General features: G+C 40.7%; 1 protein-coding gene across 1 annotated transcript; it reads right to left on the reverse strand.

Annotated features, from left to right (window-relative positions):
* Positions 1 to 247: 247 nt before the first annotated feature.
* Positions 248 to 22,937, reverse strand: TMEM241 (transmembrane protein 241; the record flags this gene model as incomplete). Its single annotated transcript, XM_009873286.1, has 10 exons — positions 248 to 283; positions 2,263 to 2,308; positions 4,254 to 4,302; positions 5,399 to 5,450; positions 6,859 to 6,884; positions 8,264 to 8,341; positions 11,820 to 11,901; positions 16,202 to 16,279; positions 20,079 to 20,125; positions 22,905 to 22,937. Coding segments are annotated over 10 exons (527 nt in total), but the record flags the coding sequence as incomplete, so codon positions are not given.
* Positions 22,938 to 22,943: the final 6 nt, after the last annotated feature.

The following is a 22,943-nucleotide window of genomic DNA, read 5'->3' on the forward strand; positions in this document are numbered from 1 at the left end:
TAAAAAATTCATAATTAATACCTTGCTACCTCCCCAGGGCTATACTGGCATGTCCACCTATAACCGGAGCCAAAAAAAAATCAGCTGCTAAGTCATTCAGCTTAGCACTGTTCTTTCAATGAAAGTCCTACTAAATAAATATATTTAAGTAGTGGTACCTTGAGTTTCCTAAATGAGCCACGGTTGAAAATGAAAACATATACCACATAAAACCAGCTATGGTGTATGAAAGGATTATTCATTTTACCTGAATACATAGTTGATGTACTGTTGGTCCAGATCACTAGGAGAGAAGGGAAAGAAAAGGTGTTATTTTAGTAATGCAGTTCATTTGGCATAAGAGATCAGTATATTAAGTAGTATTACTGTATATTACTTAATATTACTTAATATTGTATAATGACAGAATGCTATAATTACTGAATATTATAATTATAATTATATACATTGTAGACATTATCTATTCATATTATAATATCAATATATGAATCAACATATTAATTTAGATATCATTTGCACATCATTTCTGTTGTTATTATGTCAGTGAGGGTCTCAAAGAGAATATAAAGTGAGACTTGACTAAAATTTGGACCCTTTAAAAAGAGGTGAGAAAAGGGTTTTAAATAGAATCATGGAATGTCTTAGGTTGGAAGGGACCTTAAAGATCATCTAATCCAACCTCCCTGCCATGGGCAGGGATGCCCTTAATTAGACCAGGTTGCTGAAGGCCTCATCCAGCCTGCTCTTGAACATCTCCAGGGAGGGGGCAGTCACAACCTCTCTGGGCAATCTATTCCAGAGTCTTGCCACCCTCGTACTGAAGAATTTCTTCCTAACATCCAATGTAAACCTGTTCTCCTTCAGTTTAAACCTACTACTCCTTGTTCTATCAGTGGACACTCTTGTAAAAGAGCCTTCCTATAGGTTCCCTTCAGGTATTGGAAGGCAGTTATAAGGTTCCCCCAGAGTCTTCTCTTCTAGACTGAACAATCCCAGCTCCTGCAGCCTGTCCTCATAGCAGAGGTGCTCCAGCCCCTGGATCATCTTTGTGGCCCTCCTCTGGCCTTGTTCCAACAGATCTATGTTCCCCTTGTGGTGGGGATACCAGAACTGGACGCAGTATTCGAGGTGGGGCCTCACAAGAGCAGAGTAAAGGAGGAGAATCACCTCTCTTGATCTGCTGGTCACACTCTTCTTAACGCATCCCAGGACAGGGTTGGGCTGCATGAGCACGGTGCCGGCTCATGCTGAGCTTCTCGTCTATCATGTTCCAACAGATCTATGTTCCCCTTGTGGTGGGGATACCAGAACTGGACGCAGTATTCGAGGTGGGGCCTCACAAGAGCAGAGTAAAGGAGGAGAATCACCTCTCTTGATCTGCTGGTCACACTCTTCTTAACGCATCCCAGGACAGGGTTGGGCTGCATGAGCACGGTGCCGGCTCATGCTGAGCTTCTCGTCTATCAATACCCTCCAAACCTTCTCTTCAGGGCTACTCTCAACCCACTCTGTGCCCAGTTTGTATTTATGTCTGGGAGTAGCCCAACCCAGGTGCAAGACCTTGTGTTTTGACTTGTTGAAGCTCAAGCAGTTTGCACTGGCCCATTTCTCAAGCCTGTCAAGGTCCTTCTGGATGGCATCTCTTCCATATTCTACACACACATGCATTATGTACGCACATATAGTATGCGGTGGCAACATACTCATCTTCATACGTACAGACAACTGAAGATTATGAACACTGGGAACATGTAATGCCACCTGCTTTGAAAACAATTATTGTCTGGCTGAAGTTCCAACATGCACATTGGATTAGTGCAAGGTTTCAAGGTTCTCAGCCATTCCAGTCCTATGGCAAGACACACCAGCAGCTGAACACTTTTGAGACTGTCACAATGGCAGATACTGACAGATTCAAACCACGTAGAGTTCAAGGCTGACACACGCTAACATTTCCACTTAATGCCTGTAACAGTAATTAGAGGTTCTTCTTCCAGCCTGAGTCATCACTCTTTGATAATACACTGTTTAAAACTAATTCAGTGTTCAAGTTAGCAGTATAACTATCAACAACCACATGCTATTGTTACCAACAATAAGGCTGCTCTTGCAAGAGAAGTCATTAATGATTAACCAAGAGTGGCCCAGCTCATGCTGATAACGCAGAGAACCCGACAGTTTACCTGGCTACTACACAGATGTGTCTCTAACCCTCTTTGATAGCAATATCTTTATTTTTAAAAGAATATGAAAACATATTACCTTAAAGAGCTAGGTTTCCATAACTTGTGAAATACTTTGTAAGCCCCTGTAATTGAAATTACATGTGTAATTGCCATAACATGCAAACACTCTGACAAGCAACCAGCAGACGTGAAACCCTTCTGAATTAGTTTAGCAACATGGCACAAAGGATGCCCACACTATGAGTAAAATGAACTTATCCCTTCAAATTAATGGTTTTCAAAGTGTTATCATTGCAGAGCACTGTCACGATATGCATTTCTAATAGTGCTGCTGAAGAATAGACAACTTCTAGCTCAGGGCCACAGCAACTATGAAGCAAGTGTGTATGTCTTGCAGAATGGGTTCTTCAGCTCATCCCATTTTTGGGGTAACTTATATGATGTGTTCATCTATGTAGACCCCTATAGCTGTTGACTCTGAGCTGTCTTTCCTGTTTCTCTCAGCTCTAGAGTCTCCATGTTCTCTACATTCTTGACCTACCCATCTCTTGGTTAGCTCCCATTTCTATTCTGGGAAAAGCTTTAAGCACTCACAAGGAAGGAACAATAGAGGTTCAGGCTCTTGTTTTTTCAGACCTTTTCTTCAAGGCTTTACGGTGTTTTTTTCTGATTCATAAAGACCACCAGAACATAAAAAGCAAATCCAGTAGAACACTACGTAATAGATATCCTCAATTCTGCCTCCGTTAGTCAAGCTGAAGGCTAGAACATATATCCTTTCCCTAATGCAGTCTTAATTAACGGCATGATAAGTTTGTGTTTGCCTGGTTTTGTAGCATCTTTATTCTGTGTTAGTTGATAGGAAATATAATTACACAAAAAAAACCCCACCAACAGTCACATCAACAACTTTCTCTCAAAAACAAGAGAAACGTAAAGAAGCTGTATTTTGAGCATAAACATTATGTTAGCACTTCCTGCACTTTTCAAGCACACAGAAGAGGTCTCCCGTAGACTTTTCAAGCAGCTTTGCACCTCCGTGGCCTAGCAGTGCTCTACAAATGAGGCTTTAAGAATGCAATAACATCACTCGTTACAGAAAACAGGTATTTGACGTGAAAAATCCTTAGCTTTATATTTTATCGAAATGAGCAAATGTTTACCCTATAACATTTCCTAAAGGAAAAATAAAACACATTATTTCTTATTTTTATGTTAACAACATTTTCCAGTAAGATCTCTAGACCTTCCTAGACACAAATACATACAATACATAAACTCTGCCCTGAAAATGTTACAGTATAAATAGACAAAATGAAGAGGGAATCATCCTAAATTTGCAGACAAGACTTAGCATATGAATGAGTCACTCATTAAGTCTACAGGACAGCTAAGAACCAAATATAAGTCCCTTCTTATCCAGCCTAATGCCCCAAAAGACACAAATCTCCTAGTTAAAAATTACTATTCTTCTTTTCTTAAGATTTTCTGGGTCTGGCTGTTTCTAGCTTTTCAGAGAAGAACTGTGATTTATCCAAATCAATGTTTAGCCTGAAAAAGACCTGACAGGTCATACAATTTATTGTTTTTTGTTTTTTTTTTTAAAGCATGTATGATTGCATAAAAAACCCCAACATTTCAACATCTTTCTTCTGGGAACATATTTCGTGATACTTTAGAATATTTTGTCAGCTTTAAAATAAAATCAGTGTGTGCTCCAACTACAAGTTACTGCTTGGGGCTTTTTGATGTTTCTTCTCCCCTCAGAAAGAAGTGCCTCTTAGTAGGCAACCATAAAAAACTCCCATGAAAGCCTAATACTAATTAAAATTTGACATACATTTTCTCATCCACTGTTAAGTGACTGCAAGATCTAGTTTATTCTGTTGTTTCCAAAATAAAAGCTATAAAAGGAACACACTTTCTTATCTTTACGGAGCTACATCATTCTTTCCAAATGTTTCTTATATCGAGAAGTTTAAATATCAGTAACTTCATAATAAAGTTGATTTGCTTCTCAGACACATTTATTCTTCCTAATTCTTTTTTGAAAAGAAACTGACTTACCAACACAGATCAAGTGGATTAGAGCCCATAAATAACCATTTGGGTCAAACTGCAATAAAGAATATCTACATAAATAAATGCACGTTCATGTAAACACAAGTATCACTATTTCCCTGTAGTTAGCTTCACAAAGCAAGTACAAGGAATGGGAGCTATGCTACAATGAAAAAGAAGATGACTGAAGAAAACTAGGAGGACTAAAACTTTTCCTGTCCTGCTTAGAGACCTGGCATAAGCCAGTTACCCAGGCTTTCAGCTAGTTTTGGTGAGGATAGCTCTATTCCTTTCAGATACGTACAACATTTTAAACAACCTGAGAACATTTAGACTTATATTGTCAGTTAGGGAGGAGCAAGAGGATCAGAGGAACGTCATTAAGGTTGTTGTCTTGTCTCCTTTCCCCTCTCAGCCCCTGCAGCAGCTAAGCAGTCTCTCTCCCCAAGGCTCTCACTAACCAAAGAGTATCCCAAAGAGAGCTTTAAACAAACACCTGCCTCTGAGCAAGGCAGGCTTCTCTTCACAGTCACTGGGGAAAAATACACATTTCTGAGAGGAGTTCACCTGGCATATTTTTAGATGCCTGTTTTCAAGGGAGATGAATTATACACCAGAACTTCCTGCTCTGCGCCGTGGACTACGAAGGGAGTCAACACAGGTGAAACACTTCTGATGGCGACATTTCATCAGACGCATCCAGACAAGTTACTAGATTCATCCCACCTGACCTCATGTATCTAAAACACGGAAGCAGCCTTCCAAAAAAAAAAAGCACCTCCAAGGAACAGCACTCTCTGGAGGTACCTCCTTTCTTTCTCCAATAGCTACAGAAAGCATGTAGAGTGATTATAAAGCTAATTTAGGAACCTCCTGAAAGTATGTGAAATTAATTCAAACCTAAATATTCTGCTCTAAGCTCTATAAGAAGTAAAACCATGGTTCTCCTAGCCACCACCTGCACCAAAGAGGTTTTACCATGATGGAAACACATTAAAATCAACTGGACTACCACACAGCAATTTGCCACATCTACAATTCCTTCACAGGAATCTCACTCTAGCTTGAAAGTAAAAGCTGCATCCCTCATATGCTCATGAGATGTCAGACACCAAGGTCTAACTACAGTGGCTTTCCAAAGCAGAGCTCACCTCTGTGTCGCATAAAGGAAGGCACACTGCTGCTACCAGGAGGAACAGGACACTGTGAAGAAGAGAAAAAAAAACAACAAACAAGACCAAAAAGCTCATAACCTGGCTTTGTACTCCTAGCAATGTACAGGCAATTTCACTCCGTTTTACCCTGACATTTAATTTGTTCAATTTTTATTCCATATTTAAAAAGTAATTTATGTCCCCAAAATTAAGTTTTACATCATGCATTCTTCATAACTTGTACACAGCAAAATTGTATGAGAAGAGAAGCAGCACAAAACATCTCAGCAGTGATGAAAACACGTTTTTTGGTAGGGAATATTACTCTTCACTTGCCATGCAACTTCCCTAAGCTGCTTCAGAAAGCCAAAATCAAACAATTGCGTGAACACCTACCAAAAAGTTGTTTCGTTACGGAGAACTGCCTATTACGACAGTTTCGGCAGAGGTAACTCCTTTAAAATTTATGGTGTGGCTCCAGAACACAGTGCAAAGTGGGAGTGAGTGATATTACACTAGAAATGCCTTTAGGACAACACACGTCCTCCCCTGGTCCACTGACCTGGACTAAATAAATTCATAACCTGTGGCTGAGTCCGTATTTCTACAGGCTACACTGAATACACCGGTGTAGAATTTGTGTGGACTGCCGCTATTAATAACAAACATTTGCTTCTGCAGCTTATTTTCCAGTTCTCTAAGGGCATAGAAAAAGACAGAATAAAGATAAAAAACTTGCTATCCTTGAGAACAACCCAGTGGTGAAAACAAGGCCACAGTAAGTCCGATAATGGAAAAAAACACGAAGAAATTAGGAAAGTGGCGCCTCTATGTACAATAAATCATAACGCAACATTATCCAGTCTAAGTACAACTAAAAGATTACAGAATGTGAAGGACAGCAAATATGCATTCTTCAAGGGGATGGGGGGGAAGAATGAAGCTTTTATTACACCACTGGCCGAATTCTCTTTGTCTCTTTCTATCTCCTTTTTGAAGCCTAAACAACTAGGGGCAATGAGGGTAATGAGCTTAATATGAATGATTCTAGCATAACTGGATATCACTCACCTTTTCTCTTCTAGAAAAGGCATTTTTAGCTATTTTATATCACATTAATTATCTTTCTCTTACTGTTTAAGATCACCCACTGGAACTTCAAACTTGATGTCTATCTCCTTTCCAAGCACTGTTTTGCTATTCAGGAGGACTGGCCTTCTGGCTTTTTTTTTATTTTCATAAGGACAAAAAAAGCCTCTATTTAAGCAATTGTTAAAAAACAAAAAGAAAAATATATTTAAAAAATATTTAATTACTCTTATGTTGCAATTTAGCCTCACTGCCCACGGGAATGTGCCTTACATTCTTTATTGTTTTGGTGCCATTATCTGAAGCAAATACAGAAGCTGGAGCCAAAATAAGTTTGAATCTGAATCAAGGCAGTTTTAAAAGCTTACCTACAGACTTTCAGATGAGAGGTCTGCTGCAAAAAAGAAAATATGATGAAAAAAGTTAAAATTAAAAAGGTGAGATATTGCTTTCTCCTTTCAAAAATGGGAAAGTGATGAGAGCTAATCTTACTGCACCAAACACATTAAAAATCCAGTGAGCAACACTTGACAGCCCATTATGTTTGAGCATTGCTTACCAAATTTATTTTGAAAAAAGGTACTAGGACTACAGATTAGCCTACTTCAACTTGTTTTTTATTTTCAGATTACTTACTAGCAGGTAAATCTAAAACCAGACGTGAACTTCATACCCAGCCCTCAAACTTAAACTATGCAGTAACTACGTATTGCATGTACTCAAATACTGGGTATTCTTAATTAATTAGGTACTACTCCAGCCAAATTAGCCTTGGTCTAAACTCATGAGAGTTTCTCAATTCTTTGGTCTGAAATTATTCTCCAGAACCTCCCCAGCAAGACCTGTGCTTGCGTTATCCTTGTCCATAGTGCTTTTGCTTTCCAAGGGAGGAGACATAAACATGCGAGCTAGAAAGAAAATATTAATTACTTAACAGGGATACTAATCAGAGGGCAATGCCACAGGGACATGCCATGGTACACACTGCTATGTCCCTTAGGCATAACCTTAGTGACTTCTTCAGTTTTCCAGAAGTAGCAAACGTGAGCTGTTTATTTGTCTTTTATATACATCACAGAGATAACGAATGGAAGGTCCCTTCCACAGCAAGCCAGGGGCCACTGTAGAAAAAACTCTGTGATGAATGATTTCCCAGTGTTACTTCACACAGCAGCTCTCTAGTAAATTAGAAAAGTATTTCAGAGCCCAGAAAAAGGGATCTCTCATACAGTTTGTGAAAAACAATACAGCTCTTACTAAAGGGAGCAAGAATTACTCTCCTGGTCTTGGGAAAGATTCGCAAGCACCCAAAACAAATCCAAAAATGCACAATTTTTTCTGCATTTTGTGTGGAGATGTCATCTGTCTATAATCATACAATATATCAAATACTAGATACATTACACTGGTAGGATCTAAGGACCCAGTCCTCCCTCGTCTCAGCTCAAACAACAATTCTTAACATGGGGCATGAAAGAAAGGCAATACTAATTTTCAAAGGAAAAAACAACGAGGACCAAGCCAGTCTTAAGAATGCAGATCAAACTGTCGATACATATTTACAGTGTTTAATCAACTAAAGGGGAAATGAAAACATCAATAATAGATACCTGTCAACAGCAAAGCTCTCTCTGGTTCTCATTAATGACTAGCCATCACAGAGAGACTAGAAAAGCACATAGCCCTAATGCCCATATTAAAAGAAATCAAGTGTCTTTTTACAGGTCAATTTTATCACAGGAGGTACCTGGAGTGTACCAATAGATGAATTACCTCTTTCTGCACAAACTTCTGGAACCCACAGGTTATAACTTCAGCTGCGCTGTGCACAGTGAGGAACACTGGAATTGGCTGCCATTGGGAAAGAACAAAAACACCCAAATCAATCCAGAACAGTCACACACACAGGAAAGGGCACTCCTCTTAGGGACAGCTTTCCCCCATGTTTGCGGGTTTGGGTTTGGTTTTTAAGCTGTAAACTCACACCACATCTAAGAGAGACTTAGACCCATTCCAATCACTATTATGTGACATGAGCAGCTTTAAATGCAGACCTTGCTTGCTTCTTCTCCCACTTTCAAGGGCTCAGTCTGTTTGCTTCTATACAGCTTCCCTGGTGAGATTTGCTCCGAGTTTCTGCCTCTAGTTTTGCCTCTCAGTTAAAATATCTGCAGCCTTCATAGTAAACAGTTCTAATCAGTTTTCCCATCTCTGTCTCCCGGTACTAAGAATACAGTGTAAGTCCTAGCAACAGAATTCCGGGCAAGATGATTTTAGGTGATTGCTATCAGTTATTGCTAGGAAGAGCTGCCCAAAATTAGTGCAGAAATGTAGCAGTTCATACACAAATGATGTTGAAATAATACCCACTGAGGTATCTGGACACCATCCCAATATGAAATCATTAAGAAACAAACCCCAATGATAACAATAATGAATCAAACACCCATTGCCCCAGGCAAATCCAACCAGAAATAGTGGTTCATAACACTTCCCCAAAATCAGATTCATAGTCTCTCAGACAGTTGAAATAGAAACAATTATCTGCTCTGATTAAGATAATCTCAACACTAAGGCAGTTTTAGGAAGCTGCATTTCCCCGCTTATGTATAGTATTTAAATCACATGAGTAGAGAATGAGTTAATTTCTCAGCAATGTCCATGCCTCTTAAGTATCAGGCGATACAAGCAACAAACAACTCTGAAATTTTACTTTGTATTCAGAAATCAGTTTTTCTGGACTTTTGTTTCATAAAGCTCTGTAAGTCTCGCTAATTAAACATTTTTAGTCATAATGACAAGTTGGGTGGATCCATAAACACAACAGTTAGACCAAGATAACTTTTAACACCTCTAAATTAGCAAGGAATGAAAAATCACACAGACACAACCAGCAGGAAGTTGTTAGCCCAGTTCTGAAAACCAACTCTCAATCCTGTTGCTGGACAACTGAGAACATAAAACCAGAAGTACCTAATATAAGCATCCTGAGCCTGACACAATAATAGGAAATAAAAGAAATATCTATGCACAGGGCAACTTGACAGTAGAATTTACATTCTTCCTTTTGTGAAGCCAATTTATTGGGTTTTTCTTTCCTCTCCCCTGCTTTTGGCTCTCCCAAATGTGTTTTGGAGCCAAAAACGTCTCCAGTCTGCCTAGCCCAGTTAACCTTCTCCATATGTCTATTGTCTTTGATGTGAGCTCTTCGTAAATTTGTAAGTGGGCTTAATACTTAGGAAAGGAAAGGTTTACTGGTTGGGCAGGCAGGGTGAATAAACTCTGTACAAACCCACCCTCCCAGCTCTGCATACTTCTGTTAATGAATCACAGCCCAGAGCTAAGCAGCTCTCCTCCAGTTCCAGCCCTGAAGTCCTGGACAGGGCAGACTTTCAGCTCCTTCAGGGAGAGGGACACAGATTAAGATTGTAGCTCTGCCCATATACAGGAGTGATGAAAATGGGCTTTGATTAAAAAAGCAAATGTAATTTCTGCTTTAGGAATAAACCCACTTAATTAAAATATACCTAGTAAATACGACCTAACACTACGTGTCCTTTTGTCTTTCCTCCTAAAATGGCCACAGATGTAGGCCTCTAGATCTCCATTCATTTACAACACAAAGCCATTCAGAAATGGGAGATGCTCCTTAAGAAAGGTTTGGGATACAAATCAAAACCACTCGCAGCCCCTTTGCCACTCCAGTGCATCTCACTCTTGACTGACCAGAGCAGGAGGGAAACAACAACACAACTTATGGGATGATTAGGAAGTAAGAAGAAATAGCAGATAAGCAGGCAAAAAAGATACTGCTGTCAAGGCTTTATTGCTGTTTCTAGGCAGGACTCTCCTTCGGGATCTTTGCCCAGTGTTCACCAGGGAAGCCCAGTGGAACTTGCTTTGACAGGGAACCAAGAGGAAGTAAATGCAAACACCCCAAGACAGAGCTAATGCGGAGGCATGGATGAGGCTTCCGAGTACACCTCTGTGCTTTCTGAAGGTCACTTGGGCCTGAGATGAGGACAGGGACCTCCTATCCTTTTCTGCCCTCTCCACTTGGATGGACCTGTTGGAGCAGGCCCAGAGGACAGCCAATAAAAATAATCAGAAGGCTGGAACATGTCTCCGATGAAAATAGGCTGAGAGAGTTGGGGTTGTTCAGTCTGGAGAAGAGAAGGCTCCAGCGAGACCTTACAGCAGCCTGCCAGTACTTAATGGGAACCTATAAAAAAGATGGAAGCAATCTTTTTAGCAAGGCCTGCTCTAACAGGACAAGGGGTAACAGTTTTACACCACAAGAGCGTAGATTTAGACTGGATATAAGGAAGAAATTTTTTACAATGAGGGTGGTGAAACACTGGAACAGGTTGCCTGGAGAGGTGGAGGCATCATCCCTGGAGACATTCCAGGTCAGGTGTGATGGGGCTCTGAACAGTCTGACCCAGTTAAAGACGTCCCTGTTTAGTGCAGAGGGCTTGGATTAGATGACCTTTAAAGGTCCCTTCCAGCCCAATGGATTCTATGATTCTATGTTCAAGGGATCGCTATAAGCAGAATCTTGTGAAAAATTTCCTTTTGATCCTTCTTGGGGTTTAGGAGCTGGCAGGAACGAGCTGGCTCTGGAATGAGATTAAGATGCATTGACAGAAAGCAGAAAGACATTAGTGCAGAATCTGGCCTCGTAGGCTGCATAACACCAGTAAAATATTGTTTTTTAAAAATTCATGTCACCGTTTTGTGGGTTTTTGTTGTTTTTTTTAAGAAAGACATTAAAGCCTTCAGCTTTAATGAAAGCAGATTTGATATCCCCTAAACATTTGGCAGGTTATTGTGATTCAAATGGATCACAAAACTGATTAATCTAACCCTTCCCATAATCTCTTTCCAATTTTCAATTTTTTTTTTTCCCAATCATGTAAAGCACCAAAAGCCTCTCACTGAAATGGTCTTCATCCTGTTCCTGGAAGGACTTTCCACAAATCCCAGTGCCCCTTTCCCCCTTTTGCAAAGTTACAGATAGTAAATTCTTCAATTTCTCCCCTATTAGCGCAATTTAGGTGACTGAGGATTTGTTCTGCAAAACACCGAGTACACTGGAGAGATGCTGAGTGCTCTGGACTGCCGCAGAAGCACTTTTTGACACTGCTCTACACTTCATAAGATTGGACAGCTATTCTAGCACCATTAACAATGTATGTATTAGTTAAACCCCTCCTCCCTTCTTTCCCCCCAACTCAGGAACAGTATTAAACACATTGTATGAAGAGAAAGTTCTTTGCTCGTAAAGTGGAGGTAATGAAGAACTGACTTGTACTTGTGCATTTCTTACCAATCTAGACAGTGCCCTGGAGCCGGCATAAATAATGCCAACAAACAGTACTGAAGCAGGAAGCCATGACAGGATTTCAGACCTGTGAAAACAATTAAAATCCCATTACTTCACCACATTCTGTTTACATACAGTCAGCAAGAGCTACTTGCAAGGAATATAATAGTATGTATATATGCACATGTATTTCAAAGATGTCCATATTAAATTCATTGTCTGATTGTTCAGTATTCCTCCCATGTAGTAAAGAAGTCCGAGACAGAAATTAATGACTTTATCTAACCCCAGATGGGAGCTACCTGCAGATATATTTTCTTTCTTTTCCTCTTCCCCTGGCTCCTCTCCTTGCAAATTTGTTTGTTTCATAGCAGTTACTCCTGCTGGTTTTAGGGGAGAGAAATTTCGACCTATTTCCTTGATGTGCTCTAAAAGGAAGAAAACTTTACAAATGAAGACATAAAATGGTGTACTTGCACAGACAGCACACATTTTCACTATGTACAAATACACTTGCCCACCCACACATTTATTTCACAGCCAGATTTACAAAGACATTCTTCCTAAAGATCAGATTGTCTCTGTGGGAGCCTGTCTCTTGAGATTTCCTATGTTGCTCCTTTGACTAAGCCAAACTCCTAGAGGCAGTTTGACAGCTAATGGAGGAATGAAGTCATCACAGACTGATTTGATTTTTTTTTCCAGCTGTGGTTACTGCAGTAGGGTCAGGTTTCAATTCTGAGAAGGGGCTTCAGAATTTGCACTTTTCCTTTTTTGATCTTAGTTCTCAAGAGGAAAAAGAGATCAGGTAGGTGGTAAATTTCAGAGAGAACACTGCAAGGTTATGAGCAATGCAGAATAGGAGAAGCAGTGATCTAAATGCCTGATCCAAAGACTTCCCAGGACTGAAGACACTGCCACCTCCATTCAGTCTTTCCAAGCTTTCAGTTCAAGTCAAGAAAGTGTTAGTGAATAATGCTGGTTCTCAAAACAAAATGTAGTTCCTTAACCTGGATTACATTTCAAACCAGCGTGCAGGAATTAAAACAGAGTTATAGGTACCGCTACACTACTACACTTCATGGAACACAAGAAAAACAGACCACTAAACTATGAAATCAGAAGTCTGAATGGAGACAAAACATGCTCAAGGATTCATGAAACCACAGACAAGGGAAAAAAACCTAAACATCACATTTTCTTTTTTTTTTTTTAAATCAAAATCCCAGGGTAATGTAAATAGAGTAATCTTTCATCCTTCCACTGGCATAAATATTTGCTCTGGTTTTTGGGACAGTCTTCATCACTTCTTATAAAAACCACTTTTTTTTAAGACTTCAGCTGGAATTTCACCAAGACCAGGATCTAAAACTCTGATATCTTATTACCAACAAGTTCACATCAGACACCAATAAAAATACCCTCACCCTATTGGAACTGCAACAAATGGAAGAAAGAAGGAAGGAAGAAAAGAAAGGAGGGCTGGGAAAATGAAAGGAATACATGATGAAAACTGAATTTTTCATTTAGAACATAACTCTCTTTCATGTTCCCCACCACTAAATTCTAGGAATCCCAAATATATTTTCATCTCCAATGCAATATTGTGAAGTGTAACGGAAAAGGACTTCAGGTGATTTTTCTGTGACGTAAGGATAGAATTTTATGATGCCAAGTGGGAATTTTAGGACCGGAAAAGAATGCATCAATGTTTGATGTAACGTGTCAGCACCAACAACCTGTCCTGTATGTAAACTAATTAGTTACTTCTTCCATTGCCAGTACAGTGATGTACATGCAAAACAGGAAAGCTCAGCGACATCAAAGAAGTGATGAGCTTGTGGTTGCAAGGCTAGAGCCAAAACCCACTAAAGTCAACGGGTAGCTTCCCCTAAATCGTGCTTTGGAGCTTTGGTTTACACAAGGCTCTGAGCTGCCGCCTGGCTGTGGGGAAAAAACAGTGCTATGAGAAATGCCTTAGGACTTAGGTGCCTACAAGGGTCAGGCAGAAGCTGGGTGGCAGACGGCAGCACTGGAAGCATTATGCATATTCTTCTGCACTCCACAGAGCCCTTGCTTTGGATATAAGTTTTGCAGACAGTCACCATTCACCCTTTAGAAGGAATGAGGATGGTGACAGAGCCTCTTACAGTTGGGAGTACTGGAGGAAAAGCAGAAGAAAAGCAGGCTATCCACAGAATCTAAGACAAACTTCTCTGAGTATTATGTCTTTATTTGGTCTTTATTGTGAAGCTAGTATTCCTGACGTGAGACAAAGGGTGATGGTCTCTATGTAATAAAATAATTCTGCTGAGACACTTTGGGATAACGTGAACAGGCTCACAAGCATGAGATCATTCCACACGCCAGAAATACTGAGGCTTTTTGGAAATATACAAACAAATGGGAAGCAGTTTATTATCCGAAGCACGACAAGGCTGGCGACTGCATACGGCATTCTTAAGTATCCTACACATACACACAAAAAACCCCACCCAAATCACCAGACAGATTCAGAGATCATTACTCTCTAAGATGGGGGAAATGTCCTGACCTTTGGAGGGGGAAGGAGCTTGAGAGGAAGTGGTAGACAGAAGCTTTGAAATATTATGTTTGCTTGTTGGGGAGTTTTTTGGTTGTTTGGGTTTGGGGTTTTCTTGTTGTTTTGTGGGGTTTTTTTTTAAGACAGGAGGTACATGCTACAAGTCCAGTTCAGCAAAGCATTAAAGCATGTGCCTAATTCTTCTGAGGAACAACAGATTTCAACTCGTGCTTAAGTAATTGGCTGAATTACAGCCAAAGCATGTCAATTAATCCTGGTCATTTCATTCAGTCTATTCTAGAAAAGGCATTCTGTATTAGCTAAACCAATGAAGAGGTTTCTCAAGATATGTTTTAACCACTTTTCCTATAGTGTGCTGACATCTAGTGGTGTCAAGTCAAAACATGAAGTAATTCTTCACCAAAACTTTTCTTAGGAAAAAAAATCCTCTTCAAAAGCAGAAAATTGTTCCTGACCAGTATTTGCTGTCTGCCAAGTTTGGAAAAAAAGCAAATATCTTTTCTGAGATAGAAAAAAAGATTCAACTTCTTAAATTTCACGATTTAAAGCAAAAGTAACCATCTAGTTATGAAAAGCTGAACTTTAGACTGTTCTGTGAAGACAAAAACTGAATGAACAATATAAACTTGACAATAATATATTTATCAGTAACTGCCACTAAAGCAAGGTTTGGACCCTAATCCTGCCTCTACCAATATAACTGACAGCTTTTACACCAGTATTCTCACTTCATCTACATCATAAAAGATAGGATAGTTAGAATAGTATGATAAAAAGTAGGAAGTTAAACTCTGTTTCTATTTACAGCAAACTTGACTCAAGTTTCAGTAGTGATATAATCACTTGCATGGACACGAAAACAGAACTTAGTCTGGTTCCTTTGACACGCACGCGGGATGTCATTCCAAATCAGGCAATTCAGTATTGCAAGCCAACTGTTTAAATCCTAAACAGAAAATTAATCAGTTGTCATTTGCTAATACAGAATCCCTGAAAAAGCCCTACAGTTAGAAGGGAACTCTGGCAGTCATCTAGTCCAATGCTCCCCAGCTTCAGAGTCATGTCACATTACTCAGGGCATTGTTCAGTGCAGTTTTGAATACCTCCAGAGATGGAGATTCCACAGTTGCTGGGAGGATACATCTTCTAAATTATTACATTTTATGAAATAAAAAAAAGATACGCCACATACCACGGAATGGATCCACGTGAGCACAGTACAGTGTGAGGGATGACTGTCTGAGTTGTCATCACACTCAGTTCAAGCAGATGATCTTCATCTGCAAAGCACCTTTTAATTTGGAGTTTATTACACCAACCCTGTACTGCAATGGCTGCTCTTGCTGTGCGACTGTAAATGCTAGAGTAAGGTAAGGGTGAATGATTCCCATTTATGGGACACACTTCTTCAAGAAAGGAGATTACATTTGTGGACTTCACTGCACTGAGCTTTTGGGGAAGGGTGTGTCAATGCTCTTATCTAAAACATCACTAAGGTTTCTCTTATAATACTATAAAATAATCCAGATGTGGATAGGTGGTTGGATAAATTATCCTTATAGTGTTCACTAATGGCTATGATCTTTTCATTGTGTTATCAAGGTTAAATTGAATTCATTTTATACCAGTAATCATTTGAAGTGTGTGTCATTGAACATTCATTAGACTAAAACACAAGATCTCTCCTACACCTCTGAAGCAGAACACACACACACACCGACTTATATTTTAGCAAGTCAGTAACTTCCACAGCTGACTTAACTATGTCATAACCCAACTACAGAAAATAGGTGTTTACCAGATACTGAAAACATCACAGTACCTTGAACACAAGTTTATCTCCACCCAGCCCAGCTTCCAGGAGACATGAAGCAGAAGTGCACCCACTAATGTCTGCCACCTAAAACAGAAAGAAAATGGCACCTCTGAATTGTTCGTCCTTTTAACCACATGGAGCACAACCTTAGGATCTATGCAATTTCTCACAGCACACACATGACTCCAGTTATGTATCGTTATCTCTAGGTTTCCACGGATGTCACTATTCCTCTTTGAATCTTCCATTTTTGTGGGCCGTCATTTCCTCCAAATTTTCTAGTACTCTGTTTCTTCCACCATTCTGTTTCGAATGTTTTGTAAATTATCATCCACCACAATTACCTTAGTCATGTTACTGAATCCCCATTTTATCATCTCTTCCCACGCAAGTTTTACAATAATTATAGCGATGTTACAGGCATAATGATCTGAAGATGCAAGTGAGGCAAGGTTTGTGATGAGATTAACATCTTTTCATACATGAACTGTTATTGTTAAAACAAATCAACATGATTTCAGGATTCAAATACTCTCTTCAGCTGAAGTAGTAAGCGCAAGGATGACGTGCATAGTCCTAACAGTTTCAAACATTGGCTCTGAGACTTCCCGTGGTTATTCATGCTGGGCTTAGACTACAAATTCCCCCAAATGCAGATTGCTTTCCCATCCCCACTACACCTTGTGTGGCAAGTGAAGTGTCATCAACAATAATGTCATTATGCTGCATGAGCCTCTGATTCAGAGTCTCCAGAGAAAACATCTTTACAGCCAGATAATCTTGCGTACAAGCCACAATACTGAGGTTTCCTCATTGAAAAAGTCTAAGACAGTTATATACATTCTGCACCGACTTAACTAATGACATATCCTTACCATAAAGGCTTTCCTTACTCTATCATGAAAATAGTACGCAAGGCATTAGAAATGCTCGCAGATGACTTAAAATTAGTAGTGATGCACACTGAATTTGTTTTAAGCTTCAGAATAAGTGATTAACCTCCTTCTTCCCATTTTCAGAAAAGTGTTTCATGTCTTGGGTGAAAATCCTTGACTATCTAACACAGTTCAGAGATATTGTACTAAAACATTAAATCACATTAACGTCTGTAAACAGGTATAGAAGTGGTTTTATCTATTATTCCCGTTCACTGGAGTAACAGAATCAATTGTCAAGGGAAGAGCAACTGATGGCATCTACCTGGACTTGTGCAAGGCCTTTGACACTGTCCCACACAACATCTTGGTCTCCAAGTTGGAAAGACACAGATTTGATGGATGGATCACTCAGTGGATAAGGAACTGGCTGGAAGATTGCACTCAAAGAGTTGCGGTCAATGGCTCAGTGTCCAAGTGGAGACCAGCGACAAGTGGTGTCTCTCAAGGATCAGCACTGGGACTGGTACCTAACATCTTTGTTGGTGACATGGACAGTGACATCGAGTGCACCCTCAGCAAGTCTGCCAATGACACAAAGTTGTGTGGTGCCGCTGACACACTGGAGGGCAGGGATGCCATCCAGAAGGACCTTGATGGGCTTGAGATGTGGGCACAGGCCAACCTCACAAAGTTTAACAAGGCCAAGTGTAGGGTCCTGCACCTGAGCTGAGGCAATCCCAAGCACAGATACAGGCTGGGCAATGAGTGGATTGAGGGCAGTCCTGGGGAGAAGAACTTGGGTGTGTTGGTGGACGATAAGTTCAACATGAGCCAACAGTGCGCGCCTGCAGTCCAGAAAGCCACCCGTATTCTGGGATGCATCAAGAGATGAGTGACCAGCAGGTCGAGGGGGGGGATTCTGCCCCTCTACTCTGCCCTTGTGAGACCCCACCCGGAATATTGCATCCAGCTCTGGAGCCCCCAACACAAGAAAGACATGGAGCTGTTGGAGTGAGTCCAGAGGAGGGCTACCAAGATGGTCAAGGGCTGGAGCACCTCTCCTACGAGGACAGCCTGAGAGAGTTAGGCGTGTTCAGCCTGGGCAAGAGAAGGGTCTGGGGAGCCGTTATAGCAGCCTTCCAGTACCTGAAGGGGGCCTACAAGAAGGCTGGGGAGGGACTTTTTACAAGGGCCTGTAGTGATAGGACAGGGGCTAACGCATGGAAGCTGGAAGGGTGTAGGTTTAGACTAAATCTAAGGAAGAAGTTCCTTAACATGAGGGAGGTGAGGCACTGGCACAGGTTGCCCAGAGAAGCTGTGGATGCTCCATCCCTGGAAGTGTTCAAGGCCAGGCTGGATGGAGCATTAAGCAACCTGGTCTAGCGGGAGATGTCCCTGCCACGGCACGTGGATTGGAACTAGATGATCTTTGAGGCCTTTCCAACCCAAATCATTCTATGATTCTATGACTGCAATACATTTAAGCAATTATTTTAAATCTCTCTCACACATGCACAAATAAATAACTATCCACTCTATGCGGTATTACATACACTTGGACGGTGTCAGAGAAGAGCAAGCTCACTGTCCCCATGGATATGATGAATATTTAATGCTACTATCTCAGCTCATTTCACTTTTTTTTTTTAGATGTGAGCGTACAAGAGCTTAAAAGCCAGGTAATCCTGACGTTTGCTACAGGCGTGGTCATGCTCTATTCCAAGTCAGCGGTGAATTCCCATCAACTTTATCGTGAAGAATTTCCTCTTGTCTCAGGTTTTAAGGACAGAATTTGAAGTTAGTAAGAGTTTCAGATGCTCAGCACTACACAAAATAGTCTCAGATTATATAGGGAACAGAAACAATGACAACAGTAACAGCATGATCTGAGAATAACATTCTTTTCCTCTTCTGCTCATCTGTCATCACTCTAAATGAAAGTGCATCTGAACCACTTAATAACTTTGCAGAAAAGGACACCTTTAAAAGCCAGAACTTAGGGAAATACATTAAGATGTTGAGATGCATTTCCAAATAATAGAAAAAGGAAATAGCTGTAGTGACACAGACTGTACAAGGGAGTTGCTTGCCACTGAAATACGTTTTTTTACTGTTGATTTACCACATCTGTATTTTACATATATTGCCCAAAACCTTTTCCCCATATAAGCCTTGTCCAAGAGACAGTCCATGTGTGTGTGTGTGTGTGTGTGCCCGTGTGTGTGTGTGTCAGAACTGAAGAAAACATTTGTTGCATATTTACTAGAGCTGAGTACAGTCAAAGAAAATGGAGATTCCCAAGACAACTATAGCTAGAGTTGATTGCAGTCCTAGGGCAGCAAGTTAGGCAAAAATATGTCATAGTAAGCAGCAGTAAAGGATTTACAGATATCTGGTGTATGTAGATTTTACTATTATCTCAAAAGAACAAATGTGTGAAGTCTTGACCCTAAGACTCCAGATCTTCACTAAATGTTTCACAAATTATTAACAGCACTGATGATATATATGGATACTTGAAAAAGACTGAATTTTTTACAGTCATTAAGATATGATAGTGACTTGTAATGCAGAATTACAACAATGGCTATGCATGAAAATAAGCAATATGGTATTTGTGTATGCCTGAAGGTGGGTTTTAGGTTGGTTTTCACTAGCATGGTGAAAAAATACACCACCACTGCACATTATCCATGAGTGCCATTTCCAAAGGCAGAAGGCTGTACTATAATTACTATTTTCTGTGCTGAAGCCTAAGACTTTCAGCAAAATGAGAGTCTAAAATGGAGTCTATATATCTTAATTACATCACGATCATGATGTTTAAAAATTAACTGAGATACATTAACGCATGCTTTACTAAGGCTTCATGAAGAAGTATGTTTTCTAGACAGCAAAAGCCAGTAATGACAAGAGGTTCTACAATTAGCTTTAGCATGGAACAGAAGGATATTTACTGATTCAAGTAATTTTTCAAACAACTGTATTCTTAAAATGGTACTTACCCTTGAAAAAGGGTAGGGTAGGTAAATTTCAGGACAGACAGGACATACTGGAAAACAAATACCAAATTAATGGACAACACACACCTAGAGCAATGCAACATTAACAAATAATCACGAGAGCAACAGAAACACAAAAAGTTTGAAACAAAATAAAGAAAAATAATAAGACAAAAAAAATATTTTTAGCAATTTCTCTTCCCGTGACAGAACTGCTGGATGCTGCCCCAGTCACTGTGGAAGGTAACAGACACTAAAGTGAGCGGACACACTGAACGATGGACAGGAGGCCAGCTTCTGTCTTACTCTTTCACTCTCTGAGCAGGCTCCATGCACTACACTGTACGGGAAAAGGATTAACAGGAGCAAAAAGCACAAGCACTTGTCAATTAAAACCATATTACACCACAGAGGCAATCTCTGGCAGAGTCAAGACAAATAACATAATTGTCTCCTGTTGATTAACTCATCCTACAGACCTAACATTCTGGTTACACAACATTGTGTGTAAAATAATAAGCAGTCCATAAAGCCCTTTGGAAATGTAATACATGGGGGAGAAAAGGAAAGCCTCTGTATCACTGCTTTAGCATGCTTTGTCAGGGTCTGCACATGTGGATGCTAGTGCCTTTTCCCACTACATATATATAAGCAAACATGAGGCAGAAAGATTTGCCTTTTGATATGCTTATCAGGATCTAACAGCTTCCCATAATGAAGTATATAAATACTATTTCTGCAAAGGAGAATGACTGAAGGTTCCTCAGAGGAAAGGAAAGGCATCTGCCATTCTTTCCAGGAGCTAGCAGAAGCTGTAAGCTTTCAACAGAGAGGAAACTGCTGAGCATTTTGCAAGGTCCAGTTTTTATGTGTGTGGGGTGTCACTAAGAAGCTGACATCAGCACAGAGAGACAAGGCATGTTGATTCACAGTGGCTCATATTTACATATACACTTGTCAGAACTGCCACAGAGGTTTTAAATCGGGACGATATATCTGCATATATCTATACTTCCATTTGTATTTACATATCACCTGCAACAACTGGTTATTTTTAACTTTATTACACTAAAACCTACATTCAGGCTTGAAAATGGAGGCATTACGTCAAAGTCCTTCCAACTTCCTCTCAAGTATAATTAAGCCAAGTACTTTTTTCAGCATGTGATGCAATCTGGCAGCTCTTCTGGCCTCTTTCTGTTTAACTAATCACTCCTCCTAGTAGTGTGTCAAATCGAGTGTATTATCTCTCTCTACAAACTGTTTCGCATCTGGCCTTTAGCCTATTTCTTGTACCTTGGAAGAGAAACCAAGGGGCAAATGCTGAGAAGATTTCATTTACACCTCCAAAATGCTTCTCTTCTCTAACTGTCCCTCTGGAAATCCATACCCTAGTTGTTTCAAAAACATAATTTTTTTTTCAAAAATCTGCTCCAGAAACACAGACACTCTCTCTAATAAATAGGTCAGTAAGGAGGGATTACTCTATCTTCTCCACCTCTCAGAGTGAACAAACTACTCCAAACTACGTTTAAACTCCACAATTTTATTCACGTTGTCATCTTCAGCCTACTTCTGTGTAGACATTTCAGCAATTCCAACAGGCAATTGAGTTGCACAACAGAAAAGAGACTTTGTGTCCTTAATTCACATGTTAATTAAATTGTCAAAGTGTCCATGAAAGCTAGTACTTGGTTCACTACTGCTGTAACACTTTGAATATTTCACATTTTTCCCTCGGATACTTGGTACTATTGTTCCAGTTAGCAGATCTTCTTTTGGGAATGACTGTGGTTGATAAGACACTCAATAACAAAACATATTCAGCATCACAGGTGCTTTCAAAGCAGCATCATTTCTGTCTGTGTAACCAACACCTCATCAATGTGAATAATACGTCAACCCTTTTACTCTCCTCGATGTGCCAGCATCGAAACCTGTGCATTGTGCTAAGGGAAAGGTGTCACATGCAGAGGAACACGATGGCGGTAGCAGACAGCCACCTTCACAGCTCTGAGCGCGCACCGGGGTGGATGGTGCTGGGATTCTGAGCTGAAATGCCAGGGTTTGGTTTTGGTCTTTTTTTCTTTTTCACTCGTGGAGTGGCTCTCCTCCTGCTCTTCCTGAGCAGGGCAGGGCAGGCAGAGGGCACCATCCTTCCTCCTCCTCCTCATAGATCTGTTGGAGCATGTTCAGAGCAGGCCACAAGGATGATCCAGGGGCTGAAGCACCTCTGCTACGAGGACAGGCTGCGGGAGCTGGGATTGTTCAGCCTGGAAAAGAGAAGACTTCGGGGGGACCTAACAGCTGACTTCCAATACCTGAAGGGAATCTACAGGAAGGCTGGGGAGGGATTTTTTACAAGAGTGTCCAGTGATAGGACAAGGGGAAATGGGTTTAAGTTGAAGTAGAATAGATTTAGGCTGGATCTTAGGAAGAAGTTCTTCAGTATGAGCATGGCAAGACTTTGGAATAAATTGCCCAGAGATGTTGTGGCTGCCCCCTCCCTGGAGGTGTTCAAGGCCAAGTTGGATGGAGCCTTGAGTAGCCTGATCTAGTTGAGAGGCGTCCCTGCTTTGAGCGTGGTGCTGGCAACAATGATCAGCACCGAGGTCGCAGGTTCGATTCCCGCTCGGTCCCCATGTGTTGCCTGGTCTAGTCGAGCGGTGGCGTCCCTGCCCAAAAAACAGGGAGGTTGGACTCGCCTTCCAGCCTATGCCATTCTGTGATTCCTCCTCCTGGGTCCCTGCACTTACCTCGCCCCGCATTTCCCTCTGCCTCCCCCCACGCCCCCTCCGAGAACAGGGTGGCTCCACGACCCGCCCTCACCTTGTTGGTGAAGCAGGACGCCAGGTAGAAGAGGCAGAA

The sequence above is a fragment of the Apaloderma vittatum genome, unplaced genomic scaffold (genome assembly GCF_000703405.1).
Source record: "Apaloderma vittatum isolate BGI_N311 unplaced genomic scaffold, ASM70340v1 scaffold2107, whole genome shotgun sequence".
Lineage (NCBI taxonomy): Eukaryota > Metazoa > Chordata > Aves > Trogoniformes > Trogonidae > Apaloderma > Apaloderma vittatum.